We start from the raw sequence: 25395 nt of genomic DNA, 5'->3' as shown, positions 1-25395 counted from the left end.
AACAAAAGAGCCCTGGCCAGTGTTGTTCAGTTGGTTGGGCATTGTCCCATGCACCGAGAGGTCGCTGGTTCAATTCCTGGTTAGAGCACATGCCTGGGGTGCAGGCTAGATCCCCAGGAGGGGGTGTGCAGAAGGCAGCTGATCGATGTTTCTCTCTTCCTCACCTTTCCTCTAAAATAACTAAAAACACATTAAGAAAATAGGTAATAACACACAGGTTATCTAAAATACAGCATCAAGCACAGTTAAATGTTATAAAGCAGGGCCAGGAGACTCCCCTTGGTGCCTGTCTGCACGTGTGCATATAAGGGAGAGGGAGCAAGCACACAGGACCGCAAGGGTTATTCTACATAGATAGGCAGGGAGGTGACAATGAGCAGACAGACACCTGAATGCAATGAGGGCATGAGAAAGTTGACTACCTGGTGGAAAGCATTTCAGGCAAAGGCAATGGCAGGCAGAAAAGCTCTGAAAGGACCAGAGTATGTGCTCAGCTTGCATGAACAGTAAGAAGGCCACTATCATTACAGTTGAGTGACCAGAGGAAAGTGGTAGGAAAAAACTCAGGGGACAAATCATAAACTAAAGTTAAATATAGCATTGCAAGTTAATTCTTTGAGTTATCAGCCAAACTAATGTTAAGTAATAAAAGTTTTAATGATGACTGAGCTAGTAAAATGATATTTAAGGTAAAAACATTTATCAAATTTAATTAAAAATGTTTCTTCAATTTCTCTCAGCAAACTCATTTTCTCTTTACTTAGAAATTTAGGGAATGATTACATTTTTATCTTATTTTTCTCCAAAAATACCAAGGTAATGTATTTCAAATAAATTTCTACACAGGATAGTAAAAAAAGAGAGCCAAACCATGACATAAAATACCTTATCATAATACTGTAGCCTGGGATTGGAAACAATCTCCCCATCCTCCGACCGGATCAAGCGATCTAAGAATTCCTCTTTGCCCACTTCAGATGCTGCCTGACAGAAACATTCCAGAGCCTGGAGAAGGGAAAGAATACAAAGTGACTTACAATGAATTTTTCCAATTCTAGGTACTCATTTGCTAAACAAAGCCAAAAAAGAAACAAAATTATTTAAGACTACTGACTACATTCATAATTTCTGCCGTTCTAAACTCTATCTAATGAATTATTTAATACCTTGTATCTCACTTCTTTAAACACTATTAAAAAGTAAGCTTTAAGTAAGATAATTGGAAAATATATAATAAAGCAACTGAGCAACATGTTAACATTTGTAGAATTTGAGTGGTATGTATATGGCTGTTTATTATAAAAGTCTTTAAACTTTTTTGTATGTTTGAAAATTTAGATAGTACGATGTCAGGGGAAAAAAAATAGAAATGTAAACTACCATACTGGGAAAAGCAGCTGCATTAAAAAAAAAAAAAAGATATAATGAAAACAATGTAATTGAGAAATACATTATTTATCAAAATGCATCCCTAAAAACACCTGCACGGGCAGGAAGGTTGCACTGTTTCCTTATTCATATTTTCTTGTGTCCTAACTAATCTGCAAAGTACCTGAGGCTGAGCATCCTCCACAGGTATATACTGCCCCTCACTGGCACCTGATCTAGAGGACTCTATGCCTCCCACTTCCTCCAACCTAGCTAGATGGAAACTAAGTGTCCTTGCACTAAAGCTTGCTCATCACTTAAAATGCAGTTTTACCTTCTGTCCCTCTCCTGTAACCAGGTAACACCTTCCCAGCATAAATCGACAGGAACCAACATTGACTTGACACCAGGGATGTAGCAGATGAATATAATCCTTAAAGGCATAAAAGGTGCTTTCTGATTAGGAAAATAAATACTCATTTCCAAGTTCTTCACAGAGGGAGAGAAGATGTGGTCAATCAACACATATATTTCCTGATATCTCTGGAGAGTAGAACCTAATTCTGTGAACCGATTCTTGGGTTAGGCTATTAAGATACTTTAAGAAAGTAAATAGAACTCCAATAACACAAACACATACATCTTCCTAAATTTTAGCGATTTTCCAACTTTTGGTATTTACTGGTTCAATGACTAGATGCCAGTAAAGGATTTATATGAAGATAATGGTATGTTTGTTTTACCTAATACAGAGAATTAAAAAAAAAGGATTCTAGAAAAACTTATGTTAGGAATGATACTGTGAAAGAGGCAAGAAGAGAAAATCCGGAGTATGTTTTGGTGCAATGGAGTATAAATTATTATGGTTCTTATTATCAGCCCAATTAAAATGCAGGTAACATTTACAAAGAAAAATGTTCCAGAAATCCCATTCTTTACAAGAATAATTAAATCTGAAATATTCAATAGTACTCACTTGCAATTGTACATACTGACAATTTCCCATCAAACATTCTAGAAAGAGGCAACTGGGATTGCTAGGCCATCTAAGTTATTGGTTAAGGAAATTGTTTTCTTTTTTGGACAAACTTAAACATACACACTGGGCAATCAGATTCCACAAAATGGCTTAATTTTTAAAAAAGAAGGTAAAGAGAGGTTAGCAGAGCACATGTTCTTTCCACATAACCATGTAACTTTAATATTGGACAAATATAATGAAAAGGTTATATACAAGGAATCTTGTCACCGAACTCAATTAATTATGGGCTAAAGAATGTATTTCAACCTTGTGTGATCATTTCTAACTCTAGCTGATAAACTGCACAAGCACCTAATATAGTGCGTGGCATATAGAGCCATTCAATAAATATCTGATAAATGAATGTATAATGCTACAAGAGATCTACGCATGAAATTTGTTCATACCAATAAAATCTGGCTTAACTCCTGAGCAAAAAGCAAACCAAAATAAAATAAAAATTGGGATCATATCTGAAAGTATTATCATCTCTTGTTGGGGGAATAAGCACCCAACCTCACTAAAAATCTTCATTACAGCCCCAACAAGGTGGTTGTTAGTTGGAGCATCATCCTGTACAACAAAATGGTTTAGGGTTTGATTCCTAGTCAGGGCACTTACCTAGACTAGAGATATGATCCACAGACCAGGTGTGTACAGGAGGCAACTGATCAATGTTTGTCTCTCACATCAATGTTGATCTCTCTCTTTCCCTCCCTGCCACTCTCTCTAGAATCAATAAAAATATATTCTCAGGCAAGGATTAAAAAATACATATTTATATATAAATAAAATCTTCATTACACAGACAGAATAAGAGCCTTAGACTACTTAGATAGAAGAAACCTTTCAACTGATCTATATATATAAAAAGCCCATGGCCCTAACGCACCATAATGACCAATGACCAGCGTAGGTGGGCGGGGCTGTGAGCACAGCAAGGCACCTGCAGGTGGGTGGGCAGAACGCACAGGGCCACGTGATTTCACGTGCTGGGCTTCTAGTTTTTAAATAAAAGGATACAAGAGCTGCAATAAGTAACTAGTAATTGCAGTAATCATCTCAGGCCAATTCAACCCAGTCTGGCTAAGAGGTGCCTTTGGTTGAGAGAAGAGATGAGATGTAATATGTTTTCTTGCAACTTCTTGGAAGAATAATTCCACAAGTGACTGAGGGCTAGAAACTTAAAAAGAAAAAGTAATGACAATGAGCAACTTGTGCTATAATATCAATTTTTAATGAAGAGAGTTTATCAATTCATTTTATGCCTATAACAAAGAACACTTATTTCAAAATATAAAATGCAACATTGATATTATCAATGGCAATATAAATAAAAGCAATTTGTAAACTGTGAAGTACTATACAAATGCAATAAAAAAGCCATTTAACATTGTAGTCATTTTTTTTCACTGGTCTCGCTAAACCTAAGTGTCTTCCCTAGAATGTTTATAATAAATACAGTTCCAATATTCAAAAAAACACACAAAATAAATTCTCCAGAACAGTTCTCAAGCATGAGGGGGGCTCCTTTTGAATATTTACTAATTAAGACAGATTTTAAAAGCTACTATGAACTTAGTAAATGTAAAAAAAAAATGATTTTGAGTTAATCACTGGAATATCAATATCAATGAGAAAGCAGCAGTATGTCTATCCATGTATTTTATGCCTGACCTGGGACAATGGTTTCCAAAGACCCCTTGCCACAACGAGAAGATTCAGCTTGCATACCCCCTCTCAAAGTGAAAGCAGAGCCTTGTCAAATTTGCTAAAGCAAAGGTGGCAAAGACCATTTTATATGCTAAACGTAAAATCCAATGCGTATCCGCCCCGTCCTTACCAAACTTATTCGCCACTGAAGCACTGGAGTCAGTCAGTTCCAGCACTGACAAGTGTTGGAGGTTAGACTCCCTGTGAGGAAAGGGGGGAAAACAGCTTAGTAGTTCTATGTCAAATACAACTTCCACAAGTTGTCCTATCCAGAATGCTGTCAATGTAATTAGCAAACGGCACCTGAAAGCTCCATTGAAAGAAAGCATGAAAATATCTGGAAAACACGTCATAGTTTAGACACTTGCCCATGACACCACTCAGTGATTCTGCAATGAGACGCCATGGAAGGAATGTCTCCAAGGCCTCCATGTCATGAAAAGCCTTCCTTTGCCAGAGAAAACAGGTGGTTTATCTTACAGAAAATGTGAATCTTGTAATTGTTGGATTTTCTTTTTTCTTGGGGTTATAAAGAATCTCAGCCTGCCTTTAAGAATTTGCACAGCCCTAACTGGTTTGGCTCAGTGGATAGAGCATCAGCCTGCGGACTCAAGGGTCCCAGGTTCGATTCCGGTCAAGGGCATGTACCTTGGTTGCAGGCACATCCCCAGTGGGGAGTGTGCAGGAGGCAGCTGATCAATGTTTCTCTCTCATCAATGTTTCTAACTCTCTATCCCTCTCCCTTCCTACCTGTAAAAAATCAATAAAATGTATTAAAAAAAAAAAGAATTAGCACAATGTTTCTGTGTGTAGCCTAACTTCCCCTCTGACCTCTTATTATTTTGCCTTCAACAAAATTTATCTTTACATTATATACATACATACATACATAGAAAATACATATTTTTTGTTGTTAATTCTCATTCAAGGATATTTTTCCATTGATTTTTTTTAAAAAGTGGAAGGGAGGGGGAAAGGGGGGAGAGAGAGGGGGAGAGAGAGAGAGAGAGAGAGAAACATTGATGTGAGACACACACATCAATTGGTTGCCTCTTGCATGTGCCCCAACCAGGGCCAGGGATCAAGCCTGCAATCAAGGTATGTGCCCTTGACTGGAATCAAACACAGGACCCTTCAGTCCAAGGGTTGATGTGCTATCCATTGAGCCAAACCAGCTAGGGCTATTTTCATTCTTGTAAGTCGCCTTCAACTTTTAGAAAATGAAGCATCTAAAAGCTCCTTGGTCCTGGCTGGTTGGCTCAGTTGGTTAGAGCATTGTCCAGTGCACCAAAGGGTTGCAAGTTTAATCCCAGGTCAGGCACATACAAGAAGCAACCAATGAATGCATAAATAAGTGGAACAAACAGATGTTTCTCTCTCTCAAATCATTAAAAAAAAAAAAAATTAAAAGCTCTCTGAATTTTAAAGGCAAAATACATAATAGCACAATGTTTACAAATTCCTTCTTGTAAGATAGTGAAAAAATAATTAAACTTACAGTGTGTCAACTGGAACATCAGTTGCCAAGCACTGACATCCCCACTTAATGAGGCGATAAGATAAGAGTAGGGGAGCTGTTCGATGGAGTAAGTCTTGCTGAGCCTGAAAGAGCTGACCGGCTCCCAAAATCACCTGTACGTGACGGGTAGGGGATGGGGTAAGATAGTGAACAGCAATTAGTAATGATAACTCTTAAGGTTCAGGTGGAGGTAAAATAAAATTAACAGTTACAAAGGGCATTTAAAAAATAACATTTACACATAAATAACAGCAACATTATATTTTGGGGTGGCAGATGGCAAAAATATCTACCCAAACATTTAGCAGTATAAAAATAATTAAGAACAGCTCACCAACTCATGGGAGATGACGGTGAAAAAGAAAACAATTTGAAAAGCTTAACTTTCATTAAATCTGTGGGTTGAGAATTCAAGAGGAGAACTAGGGAAATCTAAGACCTTTTTACGCTTCTGGTCTTGGGTAAAAATAGGTATGACTATTAGAGAAAAATTTGGCATTGCAACCAAAAGCCTTAAAAATGTATATAGCCTATGACCAATCAATTCTAGTTCTTACACTTTATCCTGGAGATATAAGCAAAGGTCTACAGAAAGTTACAGCTATAAGAAAAAACTGGCAATAACATGGATGGCCACAAATGAGATTGGTTGAATTAAAATTGTTACTAGATAATCCTATACAATAAAAGGCTAATATGCAAATGGCCATGACGCCCTCCCACTATAACAACTGATCAAGCAGGAGGCTGAGTGTGCGGCAGGCACAGGCGGGCGGGCGGGGTTGTGTGTACAGCGAGGCTGGGGGACGTGAGGCTGCGTCCCCCGCTCAGTGGGACTTGACAGGGGTGGGGCCGGCCGGGTCTGGGTCTTGCATGATATATTATTTTCATATACATTTTACTAATTTTCTTTCATCGCTGACACTTCTATTATAGAGAAAGGGCAAATAGCAATATTAAAATATTTCCTCTAATTAATTCCCTTTTAATGTGCACAAATTTCATGCACCAGGCCACTAGTCCTATATAATAAAAGGCTAATATGCAAATTGACCCAATGGTGGAATGACCAGTCACTATGACACACACTGACCACCAGGGGGCAGATGCTCAATGCAGGAACTGCACCCTGGTGGTCAGTGCACTTTCACAGGGGGAGCACTGCTTAGCCAGAAGCAGGGCTCATGACTGGCAAGCGGGGCTCATGACTTCTACTCCAAGGGCTCCTGGACTGCAAGAGGGCGCAGGCTGGGCTGAGGGGACCCCCCACCCCTAAGTGCACGAATTTCATGCACCGGGCCTCTAGTTAAAAATAATATGATAGAATACTTAATGTAAAAATGCAGATGAAATTTGTAAGTAGAAGAATAGAAACCATCAGATTACAAAAAAATAACATGTAGAATATCTTAATTTTATGAATAAAACAAAAAACAATTTGCATAGATAAAGTGTGCACAACAAAATGTAAATCATGGTCATCGCTGTATAGAAGGTTACAGATGAATCTTTATTTTTCTTTTGTTTACTAGGAAAAAAAGGCTTCCATATAAAGGCTCTACAATAAACATCTATTACTTCTATGTTTAGGAAAAACCAACAAAGTTTACAATAAAAAAAAAAAAATACCATAAAGAAAACCAAAAACCCCAAGCTCCTAGAGAAATGGGAAAATCTATAAAGATCGGAAAGAACTTAATAAGGGCTGCCCTAAGGGACAGACTCTCTTTCTCCTTGGTGGCCCTAAACAAATCATCTTCTCCTAAATGTTTTTCCTTATTTTTACCCTAAATTCTACCATTAGCAATGTATTTGAGTTAATAAATTCTGGTTTAAAAGTATTAATACCTCTGGGAACACAAGGCCTTTTAATTCTTTACACATTAACATGAATTAGTTTAATCAGACTGCTTCCTGCCGGCTCATTATAAATTACTGAAGGAAAAACAAAAGGGACTTCTTACTGTGGACAGAAAGCTAATTTCTGAACACGGAACATGCAGCGGGTGGTGGCAAGGACTGCAGAATCTTTAGAATCTGGTAGCCTGCGAGTAAGAATACGGTGGAAAAGAAAGCACAGAAAGGAGCTGGGAGAGCCCTAAAGACACACTGCAACCTCCATAGTGTTCAGGGTAAATCCCGTACCGCAGAAGGAGAGTTTTCTTCTCTTCCTCTCTCCTCCCACTAAATGGGACCCAGCCATCACATCCAAAGTCGTACTAATAATACTCAATTTTGGGACAGCCAACCTGAGAAAACTTCCTAGCATTATGCATACAAAGGGAAACGGTGAAACAATCTGCTCCTACGTTCTTGATCTGTGATTTTAGATTCCTATGCTTACTCATTCCTAATGCAGTGACTTTTATAGAGGTCTACTAAAGGCCAAGCATGGGAGACAGAGCAGAGAATAAAGACAAAATCTGTGTGCTCATAGAGTTGACACACTGCCACATTCCTGTAGGTGTACAACAGGCTTCGTAAGTTTTCTCTCAAATAGTACTTACTGCATCTCCGAGTCTCATTAATAGTTGCTGTAAGATCAAAAGGTCTCGGCAGATGAGGAAGCGAGTTGTGGCAATTTTATGCACACCTCTGCACATGATATACCCTGCTGTGCTACTACCATAGAGCTGGGAAAGATTCATTCGAACATTCAAAGGCTGAGCTATAATTAAAAAAAAAAAAAAAAAAGGAGTTAAATCATTTTTCTTCTCTAAGTCAAAAAGGCACGTCTCTTGTTTTGTCATTACCTGGATCGAATCCCTTTTCCATTTCCACCTCTGTTTCATAATCCATTTCCCGTATAAGAAGCCCAATGGCATGGATTGGGTTCCTAATCTCTTGCAATTTACTACAAATATCCTCCATCACATTTTCTCTAGAAGGACAATTAGAAAACTCCTATTACTATCAAAGACATAGAAGATAAACTTTGTGTAAGTCCTGAAAACTGAAATGTGCTTAGAAATAGGAAATCCAGCCACAGTAAAGGAATGGAGATAATCATTCTGGGATACAAGATACTTCTACTCCATGAAGCAAATTTTACCTTATTTTTCCACACATGACAGACAATATGAATGTGGAAAAAACACTTAACAGTGAACAGTTTAAGCCACTACTTTGTACGTACTTTAATGTATATTAGAAACCTGACTTTGGTGCTAAAAATTGCTAAATTTCCATTAGGAAGTTCACTTTACCCTAAATTCTCCTTACACATCAATAGTGATCAAATCTTCCAGAATCTGTTCTGCAGCCTTTTCTGGCGACTGTAGGTTGAAACAACTCATCTCCATCATTACTGACATATCCATAGTCACAGACTCTCCAATCAGCCGAAGGCATTTTATAAGACATATGACATCCCGAGCAACATCCACATCTATGAATAAGAGAAAGGTAACAATCATGTCTCAAGCCAATGAAGAGCTACTGATTAATACTATATGAAAACTAGAGGCCCAATGCATGAAATTCGTGCAAGGGGCTCGGCTCCCGCCCACCGCAGCCCTGGCCCTCACAGCCCTGGCTTCGTCCGGAAGGACATCTGCTCTAATAAGCATATTACACTTTTATGATATGGATATCAATAATTAAATGCCAAGGATTTATCTGAGGTCTTAGAGATGCTTAGGACTCTTCAGGTTTCCTTAAAATATCTAGTGTGATAAAATGACCAGGCAAGGTCACAGTGGCTATTGAAACAAAGTGTAGGGTTCATGCAGGAAGGGGATTACATATAGACATAACATTACTATTACCATCAGATATGGTTGTCTCATCCTCAGTCAAAAGGTTCTCATCAGGCAGGAGGTACAAATGATCCACTAAGGAGGAAGGCATAAGGAAAGACAGGTACCCCTGGAAATACAAACCCAGTTAACTTCATTTCAGTGAATGTTTAAAGGTAGAAAACAATTAAGACCTGAATCTTATCATGAGGAAGCAACCACACAAATCCAAATTGAGGGACACTATAAAACAATAGGTATAGACTTTAAAACATGTCAATATCATGAAAGACAAAGAAAGGCTGACAGCAGTTTGAGATTAAGGTAACCCATGACATAACATGCAAGATCTTGGATTGGATTCCAGATCAAGAAGAAACTCATGGGCACAACTGGTAAAATCTGAATATGAACTGTATAATATTACATCAATATCAACTTGCCTGATCATTAACTTGTGCTGTGATTATGGAAGAATACCCCTGACCTTAGACACATGCTAAACTACATACAGATAATGGGGCATGAAGTCCTCAACTAACTCTCAGGTGGAGCAGGAAAAAAAAAAATATAGAAGGAAAAAAAGCAAATGGATGTTAACAAATGGTGAATCTGGGTGAAGGGTATACAGTTCTGTGTGCTATCCTTGTAAGTTTTACATTAAGTTTGAAATCTCTTCAATATAAAAGGTAAATAAAATGGAATGCAAAGAAGTACAAACAATGCAGAAGACTATCTAAATACGAATGAAATAGAATTTTGGGGGACGGGGGAGTCCTAAAAGCCAACTGCAGCATACAGCAGACTAGCATTCTGCAAGACTCATCGACTGTCTAAAGGAGTTCTTCTCTACGCCACAATGTCCTTACTTTTTTCAGCAGGCACACCATGTTTGTGTGTGGATTCAAATGTAGGGCGAGCGGATGAGAGAGGGCTTCTTGATACTGAAGACAGCAGGCATAGAACTTGCACCAAAATTCCTGTTGTAAATTTCGAAACTGTTCCTGGGAAAATTCATACTCTGTTACACTTCCTTGGAGCTGGCAAAAAAAAAGAAAAGAAACTCTTAATACCATTAGGGATCTTTCTCCCCCAAAACATAACTGTCTAATATTATTTTACTAAGCTAGAGCCAAATGAATAATCCTTATGGCTTACATGCCACAGTCTAGGTAAATGTATATCTAATTCTCTAATTAAAAGATTTAAACATTTATACTCCTAGTGAATTCCTCAGTACCAATCTGCCCATATCAATATGGAAAAATAGATTTATGTTTTCTTTACCCAGACCTCACCTCACTTTCAACAGCTAAAGTAACTTCTTTCTTTAGTTCACTCCAGGAAAGATCTAAATTCCTCTCAGTTCCTCGACAGAAAATCTAAAATTAAAAGAGACATGTGGGAGAGTTATATAATACCTAAAACTAAATGAAAAATGCTCTAGTTTAGAAGGCATTGAAGCAATATATAACAACACATAAAGACTAGACATGACTGGAATATACAATTATCCCTAACATTGTGCAAATAATTCCCATAACTGAAATCAAGTTTAGGGTAGTTTAGACCAGAATAAACTATAGAAATCCACGATTCTGAAAGAGTTATAATAGGGCACATTTGGATCATTACAAAAAGCAAAAGGAAGGAGAATGGCTATTACTCAGCTGGAAGGAAGACATAAGGTGATACTGAATATACACACCCTGAGACCGGCACAAAGCTAAGCTAGAGCAGTGATGGTGGCTCACTACTGACAATGATTTTCATAGAGGAAAACATCTGATAAATGCCTTACTGATTATCTAGTACTTCAGTGTACAAGAGACATTGTGAGAAATATTATCATACACTTGATTATTGTTAACAAGAAAAAAATGCTGATGAGATGAAAAGAGGAGAAAGTGACCATATCATTCAGAAGTTTTATCAAAGAGAAAACAGAAACATAGGGTAGCCAGATATTAAAAAATGAACCTGGGCCCTAGCTGGTTTGAGTCAGTGGATAGAGCGTCGGCCTGCAGACGGAAGGCTCGGGGTTCAGTCAACGGCACATGCCTTGGTTGCAGGCTCTTTCCTGGCTCAGGCCCTGGTCAGGGCTTGTGCAGGAGGCAACCAATCGATGTGTTTCTCTCACATCGATGTTTCTCTCTGTCTTCCCCTCTCTCTAAAAAAGCAATGGAAAAAATATCCTCGCGTGAGGATTAAAAACAAACAAACAAAAAAATGTACCTGGAAGAAAAGTCAAGGGTCTGGAACATTTTCCCCCCCACTGTTTGTTTATTTTATTTTATTTTTTAACCAATTGGGAGAAAGTTAAAGAACTGGCATATTAATTCTGGAGAAAAAGAACATGAAAAAAATTCTTAAAATATCTGAAGGTTGCTTTATAGGAGAGACAAGTTCTATGATGTTATAAAAGGAAAAAGCCACTAAAAGGATAAGGGTTAAATCTGACCCAATACCGGGAGGAACTTTTAAATGACACAGTCTGCGAGCAATCACTAACACAAAGGCCAATGAGCACGTTGCCAATGGGAGGCAGAGGCAACTAGAAGCTGAGGAGCTTCCTTCACAGAAGCCTCACTTCTGCTGTGCGTGGGAGGTCAGATAGGAGACTCTAAGGGGCCTTTCCATCCTGAGTGATATTCTATTTTAAATTCACCAAGTGTGGCAATTTAAGGAAGCCTAAGTGAATGTAAAGAGTCCTTTTGTAAAATTTTTTTTTTAATTTTTTAAATATATTTTTTACAGAGAGGAAGGGAGAGGGATAGAGAGTTAGAAACATTGATCAGCTGCCTCCTGCACATCCTACTGGGGATGTGCCCGCAACCAAGGTACATGCCCTTGACCGGAATTGAACCCGGGGCCCTTCGGTCTGCAGGCCGACGCTCCATCCACTGAGCCAAACCGGTCAGGGCCCTTTTGTAAAATTTTAAGGATCTCTTAAACCATGTAATTTTGAAGTTTAGATTTTAGATTGAACCTGAACCAAGTCAGACCTTCACTGTACTAACAAAAGGGTAAAAAGAGAGTACCACCAAAACCAACCAAGAAAATATTTTATTTATTTTTAACTGTTTTTATGTTTTATTGGAAAATATTTTAAATTTCTTTCAAGTATAGAGATTACATGTAGTGTAGTGTGGTATCTTTTCATAATCAGGCAGGCACAAATTTCTCTTTGTACCACTGACATGCTTAATTAGTCACTGGGAAAGTACCTCATCTTACCGCCCTGCTGGGAGTCTCACTTAATAGAAAGACCATTTATAAAAATTATAATAGCATTTACAAACACATTTATAAATAGTGTTTATTTAAAAATGGCATTATGCAATTGCAAAAACACATTCACTGTTGATAGTACGTGCAAAACAACAAACATTAATAGCAGTCATTAATTATACAATAGTAATAACACAGATAAACTTAAATAAACATTAAATATTTTCTAACTGACCTGTAAAGCTTTACATAAAGCTGCATTTATGAACCGTCCTGGTGTAAACAGACTCTGCAAATACATCTCCTGTTAGAACATTAAAACAAAAATTAGTTATCATTCTAAAAAGATAAAAATTGGAAAAACTGAAGAATTTAACATGTTTCCACCAAAGCTGAGTTTCTATTATAGGAACATGGAAATCTGGCCCTTGGACATTTGAGCAGTGACAGGTAGTGCAGCAGTTCTATATCCGCCCACGCCCCCCTCCCCCGGAAAGTGCGCGCTGTGGTGTCTGAACCAACTAGAAGCACAGTGTGCTCCTCATGAGCACCACCGGGTCCACTGGAAACCAATTTATTAAACTCCCAACTTAAACCAAAGAGAGGCAAATCTCACTTACTGGTGATATGCACTAGTAAGAACAATTAAACTGGCTTCTACACTACCCACAAAGTACACATTTTATGGCTTACATATTAAAGAAAACCCCCCAAAGAATAATAGGAGTTATGTGTAAAAAACAAACAGAAAACTGCAATAAGCTAAGCGGGGAAATGACGTAGTGAGAATAAAATGGAAACTCTCACCCTATCTAATTATTGTGACCCAATTTCATTAACCAGATTTGCCAGAATAATAAACCTGACTGACTTTCTTTCAAGTTCTTACCTTGTACTGGGGTTCTGGGCATGATAAAATGACCAGAATGAAGGGGAAAAACAAGGATTTTAATAATCAGCATCTGATTTTGGCGTTGAGACTAAAGTCAAGTGCTAATAAACTCTTGGGATTAGGAACATGGCAATATTCAATTTCAGATATTTAAAGTGGGCTTTCCAATCCCACAAATAGTCAGTTTCAGAATCATAGCCCATAATCTTTTACATCTCATTTTAATACCAAGGCATCAACTGAAAGCTTTTTCTACCATTTATCCCAAGGGTGACCCTGGAAAACAGGACTGGCCTGTTTGTTCCCTAATGCACTACCTTTTAAAGTTATTTTCTTCATAGCATGTACCTCTTCCAGCATTTATATTATTTCAAGCTTATATGCATGTACCATCAGAGGTAGTACAGTGATTTGTGCCTGCCCAGAATCCATTTCCCCTTCTTTTACTAACAAATCCCTTTTCTTTTTCTAGGGAACCATTCTTCCACTATCCATACTCAACTTACTTCAACCACCTTCCACAACAGCAAGGCCCAGATTGGACATGTTTCTCATGCCAAGCCAGAATATTCTTTCCTCTGATCAAAGTGACTGTGTCAGGAATTACTAGATGAGCCAAGCCAGGCTAGTGAGCATCTATTCCAGGACCTGGGACAGAGGTGCTCTCTTCCCTCTGGGGTTGCTTGGTTCACAAAATGCACAGGCTCAGGCAGGGAGCTTGCCTGAGAATAAAGCCAACAAGGAGGAAAGCAAAACAGAGACAAAGCAGAGATCAAGCCTTGACGGCACTGTTCCAGCCACGGCTGAAGCCACGGAACCAGCCAATGCATTCTCCTTTTAAACCCGTCAGTTAGAGGTGGTTTCCTTCACCTGCAGCTGCAGGAGTTCTAATATAACTGGCTCTTCTGCAACTAGTAATCGGAGTAAACCACCCCCTTATGTAATACTTTAGCATTGCTTACTCTGGGGTCTTGATCATCTCTGATAATGATCTCTTCCTCTGGCAGAGGCTGCATAAAAACTGGATTCCACTGACCTGCAACATTGCTAGAGAGAAAAAACGTCCATCAGTCTATAGAACAATCCTACATAATAATCCTACATAATAAAAGGGTAATATGCAAATTGACCCTAAGACGGAATGACCGGGAACCACTGACTGGAAATGACCTGTTGCTATAATGCACACTGACCACCAGGGGGCAGACACTCAACACAGGAGCTGCCCCCTGGTGGTCAGTGCGCTCCCACAAGGGGAGCTCTGCTCAACCACAAGCTGGGCTGATGGCTGCAAGTGCAGCGGCAGTGGCAGGGGCCTCTCCCGCCTCCTCTGCAGTACTAAGGATGTCCGACTGCGGCTTAGGCAGTCAGACATCCCCTGAGGGTTCCCAGGCTGCCAGAGGGATGTCTGACTGCCAGCTTAGGCCTGATCCTCCAGGGAGCAGGCCTAAGCTGGCAGGTGGACATCCCCCAAGGTATCCTGGACTGTGAGAGGACGCAGGCTGGGATGAGGGCATGAATTTTCGTGTACCACCTCTAGTGATGAATAAAAGCAAAGCTTATGCCATTGGCAGTATCTGGGCAGGGAGGGCCCTATCACTGAACCTCTGCATTGACTGCTTGACCAATTGTTAAAAATCACTCTAAAAATCAATACAATATTCTTAAAAAAAAAAAAAAATTCAATAAAAAAAATCTTCAGCCCTAATCGGTTTGGCTCAGTGAGTAGAGCGTCGGCCTGCAGACTGAAGGGTCCCAGGTTCGATTCCGGTCAAGGGCATGTACCTTGGTTGTGGGCACATCCCCAGTAGGGGATGTGCAGGAGGCAGCTGATCGATGTTTCTCTCTTATCGATGTTTCTAATTCTCTACCCCTCTCCCTTCCTCTCTGTAAAAAATCAATAAAATATATTAAAAAAAAATCTTCAGAAGCCCTGGCCAGCAGAGGTTCAGTGAGTTGGGCACTGTCCCATGCACTGAAAGGTTGCCAGTTTGATTCCCAGTTAGGGCACATGCCTAGGTTGTGGGTGCAATACGTGCAGGAGGCAGCCAATCAATGTTGCTCTCTCACATTGATGTTTCTCTTTGTCTCTCCCTTCCTCTCTAAAAATCAATAAAATATTCGTAAAGAAAAAAATTCAATAAAAAAATCTTTTAAAAAATTACCAGATGGCCGAAACCAGTTTGGCTCAGTGGATAGAGCATCGGCCTGCGGACTGAAGGGTCCCAGGTTCGATTCCGGTCAAGGGCATGTGCCTGGGTTGCGGGCATATCCCCAGGAGGAAATGTGCAGGAGGCAGCTGATCGATGTTTCTCTCTCATCGATGTTTCTAACTCTCTATCTCTCTCCCTTCCTCTCTGTAAAAAATCAATAAAATATATTAAAAAAAAAAAATTACCAGATGTATGTTAGAAATTCTCAATACTGATACATTAAATTGTATTATAATATTCATAAACCACTAGGTTTGTTATATAGTGGAGTTCATTATCTTTTGGGGGGAAAAAGGGTTTCCGGTTTTAAAAAATGTTTGAGAAGCACTGTATTTGTGTAATCTATCTCCACACGATGAGGAAACTGAGATTCCCAAAGGGGTTTCAGTGTCTTTTGGAAGTGGTGCGTATCAGAAATAGTCTTTGCTTAGAAGCAAAAAATACCCTCCCAGATTAGAAGTATTTTGGATATGTGCTATCTCTCAAAAAAACAAGAAAAAAATTCAGTATTTTCTTCATTTCATTCCAATGCTAAGAATCCTCATTTCATCCTAAAATCAAAAGGTAAGAACATAAAAGGTTTTCCAGGAAACAGTTAACAACAGCCAGAATTCTTTATATACAAACACTTGATTTTGGTTCTACATAAAAAGCTCTCTTTTCCTTAGTATGAAACTGCCTGGGGTAAGGTAGGATGACAGAGGTAAGTGATACATACTGTTCAAAGTTGATGTATTTCACTACTGTTTGGTTTTCAGCATCATGCCACAGGGCCCAAATATCCGTAGAGGTTAAGGCAAAGTCAATCAGTGTTTCCTAGGAGGAATTAGGGGGAGCGGGGGGAGATAAGGGGTTTAAAATAAGAAAGGATAGACCTCGCCCGGTTTGGATAGAGTGTTGGTCTGTGGACTGAAGGGCCCCAGTTTGATTCGTCAAGGGAACATGCCTGCGTTGCAGGCTCAATCCCCAGTGGGAGGTGTGCAGGAGGCAGCCGATCAATGATTCTATCTCATCACTGATGTTGCTATCTCTCTCTCCCTTCCTCTCTGAAATCAATAAAAATATATTAAAAGTAAATAAAATAAGAAAGGGTAGCAGTTTATAATGACTTAAATTTATATCCGTAGGAGAGATAAAAGCATAAAAACAAAAGACAGTGCCCCAAGAACGAGGTGAAACCAAAATGAAATTTTGTTTGCATATATCATGAACTATTCCATTTTAGCATTTCAATTCCAGGACAATATAGTTGAGTTAGCCAATACTTCTTTCCTGTATTTATGTGACATGCAAAGGATGATTGAACCTACCTGAGAAGTGAACAGGGAAGAAATGTGATCTAGACTGTAGTGGTTATTCTCGGCGCTCACCAGTTGGAAAATGCAGAACTGTTAAAATGTAAGTTGGTAATTTATTACTTGAAATACAATATGCTACTTGTCTAAACAAGAGTTTATTAGCATATAGAAACCAATTCTTTAAAAAGTATGGTCAAATACACAATAACATTTATCATCTTAACAATTTTTAAGTGTACAGTTCAAAAGTATTAAGCACATTTACATTATTGTGCACCTGATCCCTCAAACATTTTTCATCTTACAAAACCAAAACTCTGTACCTATTAAACACTTCCCATTCCCCTCTCCCACTAGCTCTTGGTAGCCTCCACTATATTTCCTATCAATATGACTTTGACTACTGTAGGCATTTTATATAAGTAGAATCTTAACAGTAATCGTCTTTTTGTGACTGGCTTATTTTACTTGTCCTTAAGGTTTATCTATATTGTAACATTTATCATAACTTTCTTTTTTAACTGAAATGTATTTATTCTATAGCAAGGTAAAGGCATTTTTGTCTTAAGCAAAATACAAATAACTTAATTGCTGCTACTGTAATTCAAAAAAGTATAAAACAGCATAAAAACACAATAAGTTAATAGCAATGAATGGTTCATGTCACCTGTGTTTACTTTAAAGCCTTGTTTATGAAAACTTTTACAAAATGTGATATAAAAACTTACAACTTTGAAAGAAAATATTTACATTGATTATTCGGATGTGGTATGCCTTTAAATATTCTACCAGTATTTCATCATAATAAAATTCTTGCCACTTCAATTCCTGGTCAGGGAACATGCCCAGGTTGTGGGCTCGATCCCTGGTTGAAAGTGGGGGTGCAGGAGGCAGCTGATTGATATTTTTCTCTCTCTCTCCCTTCTTTTCTCAAATCAATTAAAATATATTAAAAAATAATAAAGTGTGGTATAAGAGTCCAACAGGAATGAGGATGGCACCCAGGCAGGGCCGCAGCCAGCATGGGAATCAGCTCTAGCACAGTGAGGACAAACCCTACTGGAATGCTGTTAAGATTAAATGGATTGGGGAAAAAGAAGATATATGTAAAACTTTAGACAAAAAAAAGAGAAAGAAACCCTTTAAAAAAATTTTGGAAAAAAAAAAAAGATTAAATGGATAATATCTAAAGTGTGAGCTCAGAGCAAGCAGTACAAGCATTTGTTATTTAACTTAAATGGTACTAACGCTGTCCCAAACACACAATACCAAATAAATGGCGGTTTATCACACTATTATATCATTGTATTACTTCCTACTTACCTCATTTACATACAACAGCTAGTGTTTAGATGAGCAAATTTCTAAAATTTAATTTCCCCTCAACCACCTATGAACACCTATACCCCTTTCATAACTCCATTTTTCACACAGACTTGCAAGTTTGTTTTCTTGTTGGTTTTTGGTTAACTTTTCCTTTCATATTCCTTTAAACTCTCTACACCCTTTCATCCTGACTTCTCCTGCATGATCTTTTAATCCACACATGAGCAGAAAACCCACCACCTCTGCAGAAAGGAGACATTGAAGCTGACGTGAAGAGCTGAAACAGACTTGATGAGTTCACAGCCACTTCCCCACGTATAGAATAACTTCATACATGTCATGTGTTTCATACCTGTCCCCGTTTTGGTGCATGCATGTAAATCCCCAGATAGAGTCCCATGGCAGGGGAGTAAGCAAGTCGTAATTTGTGTCCAGTCCCAGCAGTGAGCTGAAGGTCTTTTTTCACAGGGACATACTCCAGTATGTTGGCTACCATCAGGCACATTTGGTCCTGCCCAAGTAATAAGTGGCATCAAAAAATATTTAGGTTAAAAAACAAGTCTCCTCCCCCTTTAAAGGATTCATCCATTACATCTAGCACTCTGCCTAATTTATGTGCTGAAGGACCATACAGGTGTGTGGGTGTGTGTGTTTTGTGGGTTTTTTTTGAGGGCTAAGATGAAACTATCTTAGTCTGATAGAGATAATTATCAGCTGTTTTGTGAATCTTGGAAATTATTTTACCAACTGCATTTCAAAAGCATATTTAGCCTGGCTGGTGTGGCTTAGTGGTTGAGCATTGACCCATGCACCAAGAAGTCATCAGTTCAATTCTGGGTAGGGCACATGTTTGGGTTGTAGGCTTAATTTCTGGCAGGTGGTATGCAGGAGGCAGGCAATGGATGTTGATATGTCTCTCATCAATGTTTCTATCTCTCTCCCTTCCTCTCTCTCTAAAATCAATAAAAACATATATTTTTTAAAAAAGCATATTTGTTCATCTTAAGGGAAGGATATACTCTGTAATATTATTTCAACTTTTCTATTATTTCATAATTTTCAAAATATAGATGAAAATTTAGCTGAGAAATGTATGAAAAATGAAACTGGAAATGGCCCATAATTTTCAAACTAAGTGATCTGATAATCTAACAGAAGCAGCAAGATTAACTTCAATTATCTTACAATTCACAATCCTTTTTTAACTTACTGTAACTAAAAATGTAGCATTTTACCTTATAAGACCACATGCGTAGTTTATGATCCTGGCACAGAGCAAAGATGAAGGCATCATTCTCAACACAATGAACAGCAAGACTGAGGGGACGATCTGAAGACCCCTGATCACCTCTAAAAACATAAGGCTAAGTTTTACTATTGCAAATCCTCTGGTCGTTATAAATCCCAATTTAAGAGATAATGCACAGTTAACAGGAGCAACAGATTGTATGTTGGCATAAGGTCACTAGTTTCTATTTAATTTACAACCAATGACTATGATAAATTTTAAAAGGCTCTACATAACAATGGAATACTGTTCTAAACATCAAATACTTTCTACTTCTAATATTACATAAAATTGGATTTGGTAAGTCAGGGCAGAGTGCCAAACTGGATATTGAGAGCATACACAGGAAGCCAGTTTCTGTTGTCAAGGTGTCCAATCCCAAGTTAAGTGGGCTTTGCACTGTGGCTCTCCTCAGATGGAATGTGATGTTGGGCATACTCTGACCCTTTCCAGTATCATTTATATCTGCCTTGGAGTAAGAATGGAAGCACTACTAACAGTGCCGAACAGTGCAAAAAGATTAAATTCTTAGGCCTTTTGATTCACCTGGCAGGCATCACTTACCTGATAGCTGTTGGCATCCAGCCTACAAGCAGTCGTTGCATTACTGAACTCTGTTTCAGTTCCACAACTGACGCCATCCCTACAAGATTGAAAACAGACCAATGATGTATCCAAGCCACCTCTGATGATACTCAGCGAAACGCAAAGGTGAGAAGGATGCAACTATGAACTAGGTCTTTATAACAGGTGACAGGCTTACACATTTCTATCTAGGGAAATCTTAGGATGTGCTTTCCATGAATATTATACCTAAAATCTTTTGAATCATTATTGGCTCAATAAAAATGACATTTTCAGATTCCTAGGGAAAATTGTTGCCATTTATAAATAGTAACTCATATTGCTCAGAAATACTTCATTCCTCTCAAAAAATCACTGTGGACCCTTCATGTGTTGGGCAGTGCCAAGTGCTACAGATGGAGCAGTAAACAAAATAAAAAACTCCTGCCCTCATGGAATTTACATTCCACTGGGAGGTGGGAGAAGCAAGAGTTAACAAATTAACTAGAGCATAACAAACTAAGTAGAGCATTAAGAAGCGAAAAATAAAACACGGAAAGGCTATAGTGAATGCTAGGGCGGGTGTGCAACTTCGAAAAGGGTGGTCAGGGAAGGCTTCACCAAGGGGACACTGAGCAAAGACCTAAAGGAACTGAGGGAAGGAGCGAAGCTGGTAGCTGGGGAAAGGTGACTCCAGGCCAAAGGCCTGCGGAATGTATGCCTGGTACGTTCGGGGACTTGTGCGAAGGGAAGCAGCCGATGCCGAGAAGGTGAGGGGGAAAGAAGGTAAAGTGAGGCAGCCGGGGGTCACTGTATGCCAATGTAAGGACTTTAGGTTTATTCAGAGTGAGACGAAGAACAATCCTCATTTGAATGATTTGAACAGAGTGGTAACGACTCGATTTAGGTGTTAAGTGTATCAATCTCCCAAGAAGTTTCTGTAGAGGCGAGGACAGGTCTGGAGAGGCATCTGGGAAGCTACAGCAATAATCCAGCGAGAGAGGGTGGTGACTTGGAGCAGGGGATCAGCAAGCCAACTTCCTTGTGTCAATTATTTTGGTTATAATACCTCAACCTGAAGACCACTAGTCAACTCATCTCTACTAGCGACCTTAGAATAGGCTGTCTTGCAGTTATCTTTTCCCATATTCTAGTAAGCCTTCCAGTTCCTCATCCACTGTATAAAATCTTGCTCTTTTGGAAAAACAACAGTAAAGCAGTAGGCTCACTACGTAAGTGATGCTGAATGACCATTGGTATGGAAGCAATTCCTGTATTGAATGATGGGTTTGGGCTTTTAAGCCCAGCCTTCCTTGTTTAAAGTTAAGTCCAAGCTCAGTTCCCATTCTTACCAGGTATGTCATAAGGAGGTAGTTTAAGAATAAAGATTCCCCCAGCAGCAGATGGCAGAGCAAACAGGGCTTCCCCATCACTGCTAAGCCAGGCTGCCGAGGCGGTAGAATTAGGGGGGAGTCCAGGGACTGCTGGAATTAACTGATAGTTGCAAGGATCCCTAAAGTCAACTTTTCCAACGTCAGTGAATATTGATTGCATTTGACTTTCAACTACCAATTCCTGTGGAGAAATCAGAAAGACAAATCTGTTAAATCCAGAATGAGCAGAATTTTGCAGTTCCTCTCAATTGCTAATTGTTGAGCTTAAAAAGAAAGCTATTCTTTTTAATAAACTCTATTTCTTCAACTTAAAATGTGTCTGATCATTTTAAGCAGTAACTATCAAATTATACTTGGTGAGGGCTAACAAGGAATCCACATTTCCTTCACTTCCAAAGGATATTCCTCTAAATCTGTGACAACCAGAGGCACCTGGGAAATAAATGACTTAACCAACTTACACTCCTATACATCCGGGAAGGGTGAGGTAAAAGCAACCTGTGCACTGTCTGATTGGTTAATATCAAGATTATCACATGATTCTGAGTCTCAGAGACATGAACCCCTCCGGGTAAGAGGCTACAATTTTGGAATTTGAGGCGAACTGCATTATTCAACAGATTTATGTCCAGTGACTCTTCTACTAGCTCCAGTGTATCTCCGGAGGTCTTCCTGTTTAAAAAAAAAAAAAAAAAAGGAGACAAAAAAAAAGACATTTGTTCAAAATGCTTATGCTTTTCTTTCTGATTGTTGCACTGAAATATATGAAAATAATTTCCAGGTGAACTTTCCCAGTATGAAAATTTTGGACAAAGAAATTCAGACCAATTTTTACATTCCAAACCACCACATTATATAGATATACAAAACAGCACAATATAAAATTCAAATATTATGTGCCTGTTAAAAAGAGGTATTTCCAAACTAGATAGTCCACTTACTTAAATCCCACTATAATGAAAATCCACGCCACCTCCCTCCCTCTTTCACATTACTTGTGAAAGAATGTGGCCTCCATGTATGTAACTACAGCCTCAACTCACAGTGACCCTAATAAATACGGGTATTTCCCCCTCTAGTACTTCTGGTACTTATTCCCGCTAGGATGCAGGGTAGACTCTTCTTCAGGTGCAACTCTGCCATGTGGTAGCCCATCATCTCATCTACCATATTACCCACATTATTCCCCCCAAAATGGGTCTCCTTACAGCAGGGGTGGGGAACATATGGCCCATGACATCATTCGGTCTAGCCCTGCCAAGGCATTAGGGGCAAGTTAAGAAAAGGTTTGACTAACAGGCTATATATAGATAGCAGGCTAATTTTTAAGTGATAATTTTGTATTGTCTACAAATGTTATAAATATCCAAATGGCCCTTGGCAGAAAAAAGTTTCCCCATCCCTGCCTTACAGCAATTAAAGGCCAATTCCTGACTGTCTTAAGCATATCCCTCCTGCTTCCATAAACACTCAAATACACTCTTCCCAGGCCTCTGCCTTTCCGTCACCCATTCTGGCCCCCATCTAGCTATCATGTTTTTTCCACTGTGCTGTATGGCTGTGCTTTCTCTATTTCCTCACCTCAATGAGTCCCTCCTACCTCCCCAAATCTCAGCATCTCTCACATCACTTTCTCCCATTGCACTCAAGCCACAGACAGTCAGCTCTTCAAGTTCTTCCCACCTCATGGCCTTTGCATATGATGATCCTTCTTGCCCAACTGCTCTCTCCCCCAAACCCCTGCCTGGCCAACCCTTCATCCTTCAGATCTCAGGTTAAATGGGACTTCCTTAAAGGCTTTCCCACCCCCACAGAAAACATTTGGTCCTCCCCTTAGCCTCTCACAGTCCCTATACTTTTCCTCTGAATCAAGTATGAAAAATATGTATTTATATACCTATGCTGTGGTCATCGATTTAATGTCTTTCCTTCTGAAAAGGGCCCCATGGAAGGTGAGCCCCCACCTAACGCCGCTACATCTTACATGATGACAATGGTGGTGGTTTTCGTTCATCACTTCACCCCTAACACACCTAGCAGAGTGCCTGCCGGGCTCAAACCTGTCTGCAGAGTGACGGGCGCTATGAAGCATTATAAAAACACAACGGGCTTATGTTTACACCTGGCCCCCGGGGCTCTATCCCTTACGCTGCTACATTTCCTCTGCGTTCAGTACTGCCCTGATGGGGCACATCCCCTAGGACCCTGGTTTCCTTCATTTCCTCCGGATTCACGTAAGATTAGAAAACGGTCTTTCTTTTTTCCGGCTGGGCATCGCTTTGGAGGATGACACTCGGAGAACGACCCGACCTTCCTGGGGGTTTGGCGAACACCGCACTTACCAATGAATGAACCTGTTCCTGGTGACGGATAACAGCGTGCCGCTCTCCACATAGCAGAAGCCTCCCGCGCTCTCCGTGTATTTCACAGTCCCGGCCGCGGCACCGGCGGTCCCTGCAAGAGGAGAGCGATCAGCCTGCGCGCAAGGTTCCCCGGGGACGGCAGGCACTGAGGGCGCCGAGGAAGCGGAGGACCACAGCCTGACAATCCATACAGAGAGAAAGGGGAGAAGGAAGAAGAAGCAGGACACTACGGAAGCCCGTGCCCGGCTCTAGCCATGTGGACTTCGGAGGATGAACTGGGAATCAGAGACTCAGGGGCCCAGGAGAGGGGCGCGAGGGGAAGAATCGGTCGCGCCCTCCCCGGCTGCTCCCGTACCAGCGCCGCACACTGTGAATTCCCGAAAGTGCCTCGGCCTTTCGCGCTCAGCACCGCTGAGCTCCAGGAAGCTCCGTTCCAGGGCTCCCGCCGCCGCCATCTTCCCGCCGCTGCCGCGAAGCCCGACGGGACACCAGCGGGACCGGCCGCGTCGTCACTTCCGGGGGCGGGGCGGGCGGAGGCGCCGGCAGGTAAAGAAGCTCGGGGAGAAGGAGGGCGGCTGCGACCCTGCCTGGCGGGGCTCCCACCGAGTTGGCCGGAGACGAGGGCGGAAGACCGAGGGGAAACGGGAAAGAGGAGCCGGCTATGTCTGCGGAACCTTCGCGCGGCGGTCCCGGGCGTCTCCGGGGGGGGCGGGGGGCGGTGCCCTTTTCCCGGCGGCCTCGGGGCGGGGGGCGGGGCCGGGTTTGTTTCCCTGTTTAAAAAACCGGCGCGGGCGGCGGGGCCGAGCTCCCGGAGGGCGGGGTTCTGGGACCTGGCGGCCCGCGGCCTCTGCGGGATCCGGAGTTCGCGGCCCCCTCTCCCTGCGTCTGGGCGCCCCGACCCGGACTCCTTCTCGTCACTCTTCCCCGACACGTGGGATCGGGGCGAGCGGAAGTGAGAGGCAGAGGGGCCTTTTGTGTTGGAATTTCCCCCCCAAGACTATTCTGTGTAAGGACGCATAATGGATGCAATAAAACGTTGATGCTGCAACCTGCTGAGGTGACCTACATGCCGTTCGCATGGATACGTGAAAGGAATTTGCCTTTCGTTCACCCGTGATCTGAAGGTTTGGAAGAGGCTGCGGCGTTACCCGGATCTAGCGCCGCGAAGATGCTCAATATTGAGGAATATGCTAATTTTGAGGGGAGAGGCTCCCCCCTCCCCCTTGGTAGAAAGCGTTTGTTAAGCACATCTGTTGTTATTTCTTGTTATTACCAGTGACCACAGCCCTTCGTGGTCTTTCTCTGTTTCATCCATCCTACTCTGACCACTCCTTTCTCTCTTTGCAGCTCACTCCTAGGACACATCAATGCAATCCCTTCATTCTGCGTCCAGTCCATTGTTCCTGCCCCCTTTTCGCCGTGCCTCGCTTCCTTGATGTTTCCTTCTTGCTCTGCTTACATTTTATTA

At 40.6% G+C, this 25395-nt stretch overlaps 1 protein-coding gene across 3 annotated transcripts in view; it reads right to left on the bottom strand.

Annotated features, from left to right (window-relative positions):
* NUP160 (nucleoporin 160) overlaps positions 1 to 24419 on the bottom strand; it is a 37700-nt gene extending 13281 nt beyond the window's left edge. Inside the window, exons 1-23 of one of the 3 annotated variants that reach the window (XM_036325873.1) lie at positions 24283 to 24419; positions 23907 to 24018; positions 22026 to 22236; positions 21523 to 21745; positions 20171 to 20249; positions 19554 to 19668; positions 18671 to 18829; positions 17005 to 17082; positions 16413 to 16510; positions 14444 to 14528; positions 12825 to 12893; positions 10657 to 10740; positions 10228 to 10398; positions 9389 to 9488; positions 8844 to 9009; positions 8375 to 8502; positions 8129 to 8289; positions 5601 to 5734; positions 4233 to 4303; positions 3413 to 3572; positions 2345 to 2414; positions 1703 to 1801; positions 886 to 1005 (exon numbers count right to left, since the gene is read on the bottom strand). In XM_036325873.1, coding sequence (XP_036181766.1) covers positions 886 to 1005; positions 1703 to 1801; positions 2345 to 2414; positions 3413 to 3572; positions 4233 to 4303; positions 5601 to 5734; positions 8129 to 8289; positions 8375 to 8502; positions 8844 to 9009; positions 9389 to 9488; positions 10228 to 10398; positions 10657 to 10740; positions 12825 to 12893; positions 14444 to 14528; positions 16413 to 16510; positions 17005 to 17082; positions 18671 to 18829; positions 19554 to 19668; positions 20171 to 20249; positions 21523 to 21745; positions 22026 to 22236; positions 23907 to 24018; positions 24283 to 24382 — 2793 coding nt within the window. In that variant the 5' untranslated portion in view covers positions 24383 to 24419. Of the gene's footprint in view, positions 1 to 885; positions 1006 to 1702; positions 1802 to 2344; positions 2415 to 3412; positions 3573 to 4232; positions 4304 to 5600; positions 5735 to 8128; positions 8290 to 8374; positions 8503 to 8843; positions 9010 to 9388; positions 9489 to 10227; positions 10399 to 10656; positions 10741 to 12824; positions 12894 to 14443; positions 14529 to 16412; positions 16511 to 17004; positions 17083 to 18670; positions 18830 to 19553; positions 19669 to 20170; positions 20250 to 21522; positions 21746 to 22025; positions 22237 to 23906 lie in introns of all 3 variants that reach the window. The other 2 variants (XM_036325874.1, XM_036325875.1) reach the window with 2 other exon arrangements.
* Positions 24420 to 25395: the final 976 nt, after the last annotated feature.

The sequence above is a fragment of the Myotis myotis genome, unplaced genomic scaffold (assembly GCF_014108235.1).
Source record: "Myotis myotis isolate mMyoMyo1 unplaced genomic scaffold, mMyoMyo1.p scaffold_m19_p_10, whole genome shotgun sequence".
NCBI lineage: Eukaryota > Metazoa > Chordata > Mammalia > Chiroptera > Vespertilionidae > Myotis > Myotis myotis.
The sequence above is the reverse complement of the archived record's forward strand: the minus strand, read 5'-3'. Positions and strand labels throughout refer to the sequence as shown.